This window comes from Guillardia theta (genome assembly GCF_000315625.1).
Source record: "Guillardia theta CCMP2712 unplaced genomic scaffold GUITHscaffold_4, whole genome shotgun sequence".
NCBI lineage: Eukaryota > Cryptophyceae > Pyrenomonadales > Geminigeraceae > Guillardia > Guillardia theta.
In genome coordinates, this window is record NW_005434670.1 from 1,077,621 (window position 1) to 1,085,952 (window position 8,332).

Below are 8,332 nucleotides of genomic sequence, written 5' to 3' on the forward strand. Positions count from 1 at the left end.
GTCAGAGTACGCCTTCACCCTCCCGATGATGGATCTGAGGACCTCGTTCTTGGTGCTCAAAGGGTCAGACTCATCGTTTGCCTGGCATGCTGCGACCTTTCTGATGGAGACGGTAAAGGTTGTCTGGGACAAGAAAAGCCTCAAGATTCAAAGTGACTTCACCATGCATCGTCCGAGGTCCTCGGAGATGATTGAGTGGCTGAGGTCTGTGGGTCTGCTGGAGGACCTGAGGCAGATCCTCGCGCTCATGGGGATCAGCTCGCTACAGCAGCTGCGCAGCGCGATTGACTTGGACCTGCACGATTTCGTACGCCTGCACAGCTGCGTGGAGTATGAGCTACCAGACTCCAACAGTGTACAGCTCATAAAGCAGTCGATGGATGCGCTGAAGCAGTCGGTGACCCTGGCGAGGTCAGAGATGCGCTTTCAAAGCCTCAAGTCTCGGCTTGAGCGATATCGAGACATCGAAGCCAACCAGTGGCTCGCCATGATGACTTCCAACGCCATTGAGACTGGTTTACTCCAGTCCCCTACTCAGATCATCATCTCAGGTGTTAGCATGATTTACCTGATCTTTGCATCATACGAGATACAAGGCTTGACTGGAACACGGCGTTGGCTATATCAAGCAGATAACAACGTTCCTGTCGAGCCCAAAGTGTTACGATGGTCAGTGTTGGCTGATCCAGCCATCTCCATCTTCTGGGCAATTGGATACATTGTTGGGATCATGGCGGCACGCAGGAATACGCCGTTGAATGGAGGGCGTATTCTGATCTCAACGGCTTGGCTGGTTTCCTTCATGTACGTCGTCTGCGCCATGTTGGACTTCATACAATGTGAATTCCAAGGCAATGGCATCGGCTCTGTTTGTCATGGGTATTGGAGTCTTTCTACTTCGGCCTTTATCTGGGTAGGGCTTTTCTTTGCCCATGTCAGACAGCAGTACTTCTATGTTGTGCTGTGTTTCCTCCAGGGAGCATACTGCTTGTACTTCACTACCTTCGCGCAGAACGCTCAGTGGGCCATTTACTTGTTCTACGTGTTCGGCACCATGTTACTTGTCTTTACCATTTCCATGCCTGTGATGTATTACTTGAAGCTTCGTGCGATCTACGAGGAGCTGGAGGAAAAATCAAATGCGTTCAGCGAGGCGTGGAACAGGATGAGACGCAACGAAGCCGACATGCTACAACGTTTGTATCAGCTCACCAGACAAGTCAACTCCCTCCTACTCGTTGCGCGGCAGACAGAACGACGAGGCCTGGGTCGGAAGGCGATGATCCTGATGGGTCTGTACAAACCCCGCATCTCCAAACGTCTCAAGATGGGGCAAAGATCTAACGACATCGAGCTCTTGTACAAAGAAGCGCAGCAGCTGAGCGGTCCTTTCCAGGACTTCGTGGCTCGGTGGAACGCGCACGGAGTGGTGAAGCAGGGAAACATCAAGACATGCTCGCGCGCTCTGCAGAAAGTCGTGCGGTCCTACGAGCGAGACTGCTCCAAGCTCACGGACCTCGTGCGGTGCAGCATTGTGGTGAAGGACCTGACGGAGCTGACGCGGTGGGTGGAGCATCTGATGAGGACGTCGGAGGTTGCGTTCGGGTACGAGAAGCGGTTCCCGCACAGGGGGAAAGTGCAGCCTGATGGGGCTGAGGTGAGCTTGTGCTGGTCTTGGGGGCCGACCGACAGTCGTCTGAGAGTCTCGTGACCGCAGGAGTCCGAGGGGGAGGGAGTGGAGCTGAGCAAGAAGTTCATGAGCATCACATGCATCAAGAACAGGTGAGCTGACGACACGCACCTCCTCTCCTCTCCTCCTCATCTTCACCGCAGGTATGATCCCGCATACAACAAGCATGAGACGGTCGGGTATCGCGATGTGTGCGTTTGTGTGGAGGTAGGACATTGTCGCCTGAGCTGTCCTACGATCTGAGGTTGAGCAGGTGGGGTACATCAAGAGCTCGATCATGAACAGCTGCATGCTGGTTCCTCTGAGCGAGTGGGAGACAACCGAAGGTCTCCATCGTCATATCTGTGAGATGCAGGTAAGCTGTCTCCCCTGTCCTGCTCCTGCCGTCTGGCTCGCTGATCGTCGTGGCTACTTGTTTCTTCCTTGTCTTTTTCTCGCCCGTCTGCTCCTCTGACGCGCGGCTGTCAAGGTGATCTTGCACGACATGTACAGCCTCAAGTCGGGGCTGCATAAGTCTTACGTACAGTTTCGCAACACAGTTGTACAGTGAGAAGCAGTGTTGAGAAGTAGAGATTGTTAATAGACTATTCTTTCTTTACGGTTGGTATCAGTGCCGGTAGGCCCAGGTGACAAACGGCGCAAAAGGCTCAGCAGAAGATTTGTTAAATTACGTAGTAAGACTCTTCAATTGACATGTCTTGTAGGGAGATCGTGTATGCCTCTTAACTCCCCAAAAGCCTACTGGGAATCATCATGACCGTCGCTATCGGAGGATTGGCCGGGCCTGGGCAGCTGGCCCGGGCCCGACCGCCTGGGCGGTGCCTTCAAAATCAGATCCGCCTCAGCAAAGCTGCGCGGCACCAAGAGCCATGCTGGCGTCGTTGCTTACCATGCTGAACGAGACAGCAACGGAGGCGCCGGAAGGGTTCTATGCATCAGACGGGCAGACCAGCGTCAATGCTGTAAGTGAATGTACTGCTTGTGGCTGTGAGAATATTTGTCCTGTTTCTCCTCAAATGCATTTTTTGTGCCCCTGCGCAAATTTGGCAATGTGTTGATTCGTGCGCTTCCATGGCTCAAAACCTCTGTCGCTATGGATTACAGTCTAGCTTTGAAACAACACTGTGTTGTCTTGTTAAATTGAAGGAGAATTGCTGTTGACGATTTCTTCTTTTTTCTCTTTTTACAGTACAGCGCGAATTGTGGAGTAGTTTACGTCTACGGCCCCCCAGGGTTTCAGCCAAAGACATGGGGACAGGGAAGTTGTTTTGATCCGACCATGGTATCATTGCCCGCCGATTATGTAGAAGTGTTTCAATAGATATTCAAAGAGAGAAGCATCTGGACTCATGTCAATCCAGCAGCTCTAGGTCATAACCAACTGCAAAGTGGCAACTTCCTGTCACGATCCTCTTCTCCTGCAGTGTATCAAGCGGATCACGGTTATCCTTACGGCAGTCAGATACGTTCTTCCGCTCCCTCCCCTGGTTGGATCTCATGCTCGATAAACCCAGTCCAGCAGCGAACTCGTCGAAGGTCATCCTAGCGGGGGCTAGCTTGAAGATGACGATCATCTCTTTCCTGAAGACCTCATTGAGCTTGTGATTCTTCGATCTGTTGATGATGGATCAGATCTCATATCTCCCACAGCTGAGGGGGGAAAGCTGATCCCACCTGATCTCCTCGCAACTGAACCAGGGCTTGATGCCCTGCATGAACAGTCCCTCGATCCTTTCCGAGCGATGAGAAGCGGAGATGTAGATCTGGGGGAGCTCCTCCTATAACGATGGGGAGAGGATGTCACTGACTTCATCCTCCTCGTTGCTTCCACTAGACAAGCACCTCACTCATGTTCTTCAAGGGTTTCCTCCTCCTGGCGTGCAAGCAGCAGAGGGTACGGAGGGTTCGGATCAGCGGCTCAACAATCTCCTCCTGCCGCAAGTGTGAGAAGGTAAGAGGAGAATGGTAATATCGGAATGTCACCTCATAGAAGACATCTGACATGATGATGAAGTCGAACGACTCATCCTTCATGAGCGCGATCGCCTCCTCGCCATGGTTCCAGTCCAGGGTAATCGCCTCGATCGGCCGCGCGTCAAGCTCGAGGGAGTCCGAGTTCAACAGGATGTTGCCGTGCAGCAGAGATATCATGCACTCCTTGTCGCTCATGACCACTCTCGCCGCCCCTTTGACGGACAGCGTCAACCCCAAGTATCCTGTGCCCGCCGCTAGCTCCAGCACTCTGCTCTCCGCGAGTACCTCGGAGAACTCTGCAAGCATGAATCGCCCCAGCGCAATGGCTCCTTTCCAGACGTCTCCTCCTGTGTCTGTCAGCCTGTCAGTCCTGCATGCGGCATCGAGAGCGAGGCAGCGACTTCACCTTCGAGCAGGAGCTTTGTGTTGGTCATAATCTTTATGCCACCAGGGAATGAGCGGACCCCCAAGTTGCGAGGAGGGATCTTGAGCGCGCCCTCCATGTCCGCGTCTTCCCATGCTGAGCTCATGCCTTGCTACCAGCCATGCTCTCCTCCTCTTCTCCCATGCAGTCGCGCCATTCCTGGAGGTACCTGACAGGCACCATGGCGCCCAGGGGCAGCGGCGTCAGTTAATTCCCTGTCCTGCTATTAAAGCTGCTGTCCCGGCCATGGAGAATCTTGGAGCGATCCTCAGACGAGAGGGAGGGAGGGGAGGGGAGGGACAAGAGGCTAGGGGAGAGCAGGGGAGAGACGAGGGAAGGTAGAAGATGCATGCAGAGGAGGGAGCGGAAGGCAGAGGAGGCAGAGGAAGGCAGAGGAAGGCAGAGGAGGTTGAGAGCACGAGAGTGGTTGGGTCGCATGAAAGCATGCAGTTGTGGACGAGCCTAGAAGATGCGATGGACTGATGGACTCGGGAGGAGGGACCTTTGAGTGGAGGAGCAACGACGCCCTGCCGCGGTCCTCCCGATGCCAACACGACATGTCACTCGGGCAGTCGGGTACTCAGAGTCTGTATGAATGTCCCAAGTTCGTTCCGTTCCAGCTCTTGGCCCAGGTACAGCAGTTGTTGTTGGACAACGTGGATGGACGGAGAGGATTTCAACATGAAGCCTTCAAGTTGTGTCTGCGGAGATCGGAGCTGATGAGCGTGTTGAAGGACATGCGACGGGAAGGAAGCAGATCGAGGCAGGACAGGGACAGCAGGGACTTGGCCAACTCATGGCCGAACGTTGTGGATGTGAAGCATGTGTTTGCTGCTGCTCTTCCTTTCCTGGAGAGCGATGTGGTGATGGCGAGATTGAACATCACTAGCAGCAAAGAATCATTGGAAGAAAGAGCGTTGATATGCCTTCAAACTCGAGTCAAGGCTCTTTTCCTGCTGCACTGCGTGTTTTATTCGCAGACTGCAGTCAAGAAAGAGCCCATCCTCCTCACCCCTGCTTCCTGGCGGCATGTTCTCGACCTCTGTCAACTAGCCCATCAGCTTCAAGAGAGGAGATCAGCTGCGCTACAAGTCAAGAGCTGCCATACTGGCGACTGGTCGTCGGTTATCTTGCGCGGGGAGGATGCAGACATGAGCGATTTCTGCTCTGCATTTCGCATGCTGTACATGGCTGGGGCGATGCGCTTTGCTGCAGTGCCTGCCGCCATGAACGCGAGCAACTACAGGAGATGGGTGAATCAGGTAGACGGCAACTTGTTGCATGCGTTAGGAATACGACTTGAGTACAAGCGCGAGCAAGCCTCCTCTTCCTCCCTCCCTCCCTTCCTCCCTCCCCCTCCTTCTCCGTGGTTTTGCCCTCCTTCCTGCTTTCTCCTTGTGCCGTTAATCTTGTCTTCTCGGGTATTGATTGCAATGATGAAACAGGAGGCAGAACAAGACCAAGTTCCTGAGAGAGAGCAGAACAACGCTGAAACAATCTCGAAAGGATTCAAAATGGCCGAGCAAGTTCTTGAGGGTTATGTCATCATCTTTCAACTTCCTGCTCGACCTGTCTGATCTCTTTCCAGATCTTCACGCAGGACGCGATCTAGAGACCTCGAGGCTGTAAGATTGCGTTCTGATGTTGATCGTGCCATCACCATCTCTCTTGTTGCCATGCTGCCCTCCCCCATGCTGACGTCACCGCTGTCACATTTGACGAGGCTGACAACAGCTTGCAATGGCAGGGAGGAGGCAGTAAACAAGTACTGTGAAGCCAAGAACCAGGTTGATCCAAAATCTTGTGAGGGCGAGGTGATGACTTTTACCTCCAGCTGAAGGAGGAAGGCGAACTCGTTCCCTTCTATCTTGAGTCGAAGATAGCAGACTATCTGCAGGTCAACTGTTCTCAACCCCATCCATCATCTATTCCGTTTCTTCTCTCCTGTTCATGTTCTTCTCTCCTGTTCACGTTTCTTCTCTCCTCCTCCTCCTCCTCATCATCATCATCATCATCATCATCATCATCATCACCACCACCACCACCACCACCACCACCACCACCACCACCACCACCACGTTTCTGACTGATCGAGATAGGACACTCTCAAGAGGTCAGAGGTTGAGGCTCCAAGGAGGAAAGGGACAAAGAGGAAGGAGGCAGAGGAGCCTGAAGAAAGGAATCTTGACCTGCTCGACTTGTCTCTACCCGATCAACAAGATTCATCGCGATGGGAAGAGCTTTTGAGGACGGTGAAGCAGCGAATGGAAGCTTACAGGGAGGAGGAGAACCAGGGGGGGGGTATCTCTTCTGCCCCCGCACCTCCCCTTGCTCCTCCTCCTCCTCCTCCTCCTGCCTCCGATCTCTCGCTCCCTACCTTCTCCCATCAAGACCAGCAGGCTCATCTTCCGCTCCCAGTGCCCCTGGAGGCTGTGAACTTGCCCGAGGAGGAGAGGATGAGCAGGGAGCTGGAGGCAGAGCTGGAAGAAGCGCTGGCTGAGGAGGAAGCGGAGGAGGAGGGGAGCAGGAGGAGAAGGGAAGAAGCGAACAAACGACGGGTGCACGCCAGCACGCATCAAGGAGCAGGAAGCAGAAGGAGGAGGCAAGAGGAGGCGGTGGAGGTCGCGAGGACAAAGAAAGTGGAGAGCAGAAGGAAAGGAGGAGAAGAGACGAGAAAGGCGGAGGCGGGGAAGAGGAAGAGACCGGAGCAGGAAGCAAAAGGAAGGAAGAAGCCTCAACGGATTGCAAGCAGCAGGGGAACGCGAACGAGGAGGAGACGAGGAGACGAGTGGGAAGAGGAGAGGTGAGTTGATCCTCCTTGCTGTGCCGGTCGCTCATGCAAGTACAGGTTGTCGGAGGAGGAGCAAGAGAAGGAGCAGGCGAGCCAGAGCGAGAGGTTCAGGACGGGAGAGACTGTGTGGACGGAGGAAGCAGTGAAAAGCTTCTTGGAGCTGACTAGGAGGATGGACTTGACCAGGAAGTGCTTCCTTGCTGCTCTGCCCACCCCTGCTGCCCTGCTGCGGGAAGACGGTTGACAGCAGGAGAAGAGTTGAGACGGAGGAGACTGACGGAGAGCAGAGGGACAGAAGCTTGTAAAGGAGGAGGGAGGAGGGAGGAGAGAGGGAGGGAGGATGGTGGTGGTGGATGAGGGAGGAGAAGGATGAGGACATGGATTCATTAAACGAGTAGGAGGCGTCATGAGCGGTCCAGCTCCTCGGAACCCGCGAAGACGGACGGGAGGATCTGTATGTGACGAGCGTAACGATGAACGAAGAGCGCGAGCCTGCCGCAGCAATGAGGAGGAGGAGACAGACAGCAGAGGAGGAGGGAGGGAGGGAGGAGGGAGAACAAGACAACTGGAGGATGGACAAAGCTATCACCTTCCCTTGACCAGAGACAACTCGTCCTCTCCTTGCAGTGAAAGTCAGGGTGTCGGAGGGGAGACCCAGGAGGAAGAGGAAAGTAGCGGACAAGGAGCGGGAAAGGGTGACAGTGGAAAGAGGGGGAAGAATATCATGGGAGGAGAGGAGAATAAAGAGTCGGCACAGGCGATGGTGCGAGGATGAGCAAAAACAGGAGCAGAAGCAGAAGCAGGAACGAGGAACGAGGAATGGAGGAGGATAGGAAGCGGAGAGAGTTTTACCCTCAATGAAGTTTTCAAAGGTGATGAGATCCTGGCGGAGAGGAAGCGAGAGCGAGAGGTGAGCGTTGGCAACCTGTAGGAAGGGAGGAGAACAGGGGAAGGAGCAAGGAAAAGTCAGCAGATGATGGAGTTGATACTCGGCTGAGATGGAGAAGAAAGGAAGGAGAAGAGAAGGGAGAGGAGAGGAGAGGAGAGGAGAGGAGAGGAGAGGAGAGGAGAGGAGATCAAACGAAGAAACACTTACAACTTGAAGAATCTGAGCGTCGGTGAAGGACACTTGCTAGAGAGCACAAGTCAAGAATCAAACCAATTTACAAATAGAAAAGTCTACTATAAAGCCCTTCCCACCCTCCTCATCATCATCCTATCACCCCCTCCACACCATTCTCCTCCTCCTCCTCCTCCTCCACCACGGACACGCGCGCCCAATAACGACCTGAAGGTGACTGAGCTGCTGGAGCATTTGAAGACGTCGCTAAACAGCTTCGAGGCGTCGCTTGCCGAAAAGGATGAGCGCGACAAGGCAGCGACGTCGAGCTTCGAGGCCGAGCTGTCAGCGGCAAAGAAGGGAGCTCATCGCCTCTTGCCTGTCGCCCAGCCC

The 8,332-nt window shown here is 54.2% G+C and overlaps 4 protein-coding genes across 4 annotated transcripts in view; 2 read left to right on the forward strand and 2 right to left on the reverse strand.

The window, feature by feature from the left end:
- Nucleotides 1-556: 556 nt before the first annotated feature.
- GUITHDRAFT_150190 (hypothetical protein) lies at nucleotides 557-2,286 on the forward strand. Its single transcript, XM_005841140.1, has 5 exons — nucleotides 557-1,657; nucleotides 1,718-1,782; nucleotides 1,834-1,897; nucleotides 1,944-2,045; nucleotides 2,160-2,286. The coding sequence occupies exons 1-5, from the start codon at nucleotides 1,079-1,081 to the stop codon at nucleotides 2,238-2,240; spliced, it is 891 nt and encodes a 296-aa protein (XP_005841197.1). The 5' UTR covers nucleotides 557-1,078; the 3' UTR covers nucleotides 2,241-2,286.
- A 756-nt stretch (nucleotides 2,287-3,042) lies between these two features.
- On the reverse strand, nucleotides 3,043-4,271 carry GUITHDRAFT_160844 (hypothetical protein; the record flags this gene model as incomplete). The annotated part of the gene is made up of 5 exons (XM_005841141.1): nucleotides 4,071-4,271; nucleotides 3,674-4,017; nucleotides 3,533-3,622; nucleotides 3,365-3,468; nucleotides 3,043-3,304 (listed from the first exon to the last, which is right to left on the reverse strand). Exons 1-5 carry the CDS (start codon nucleotides 4,192-4,194, stop codon nucleotides 3,043-3,045), a joined length of 924 nt encoding a protein of 307 aa, XP_005841198.1. The 5' UTR covers nucleotides 4,195-4,271.
- Nucleotides 4,272-4,570: 299 nt separating this feature from the next.
- GUITHDRAFT_100467 (hypothetical protein) lies at nucleotides 4,571-5,700 on the forward strand (the record flags this gene model as incomplete). Its single annotated transcript, XM_005841142.1, has 3 exons — nucleotides 4,571-5,350; nucleotides 5,541-5,624; nucleotides 5,677-5,700. 3 exons carry the CDS (start codon nucleotides 4,571-4,573, stop codon nucleotides 5,698-5,700), a joined length of 888 nt encoding a protein of 295 aa, XP_005841199.1.
- A 1,583-nt stretch (nucleotides 5,701-7,283) lies between these two features.
- The window catches only part of GUITHDRAFT_132610 (hypothetical protein), a gene marked incomplete at both ends in the record, with an annotated part of 4,763 nt that continues 3,714 nt past the window's right edge, over nucleotides 7,284-8,332 (reverse strand). Inside the window, 4 exons of the mRNA XM_005841143.1 lie at nucleotides 7,284-7,371; nucleotides 7,469-7,499; nucleotides 7,732-7,804; nucleotides 7,976-8,011. Of these exons, the coding sequence (XP_005841200.1) occupies nucleotides 7,284-7,371; nucleotides 7,469-7,499; nucleotides 7,732-7,804; nucleotides 7,976-8,011 (228 nt within the window). The remainder of the gene's footprint in view (nucleotides 7,372-7,468; nucleotides 7,500-7,731; nucleotides 7,805-7,975; nucleotides 8,012-8,332) is intronic.

Excerpts from the sequence above, each read along its gene's own strand:
- GUITHDRAFT_150190 (XM_005841140.1), top strand. The coding sequence starts at position 1,079 with ATGCCTGTGATGTATTACTTGAAGCTTCGTGCGATCTACGAGGAGCTG. Across the intron at positions 1,658-1,717 it reads TGCAGCCTGATGGGGCTGAG|GAGTCCGAGGGGGAGGGAGT; the intron begins GTGAGCTTGTGC and ends TCGTGACCGCAG. Across the intron at positions 1,898-1,943 it reads ATGTGTGCGTTTGTGTGGAG|GTGGGGTACATCAAGAGCTC; the intron begins GTAGGACATTGT and ends GAGGTTGAGCAG.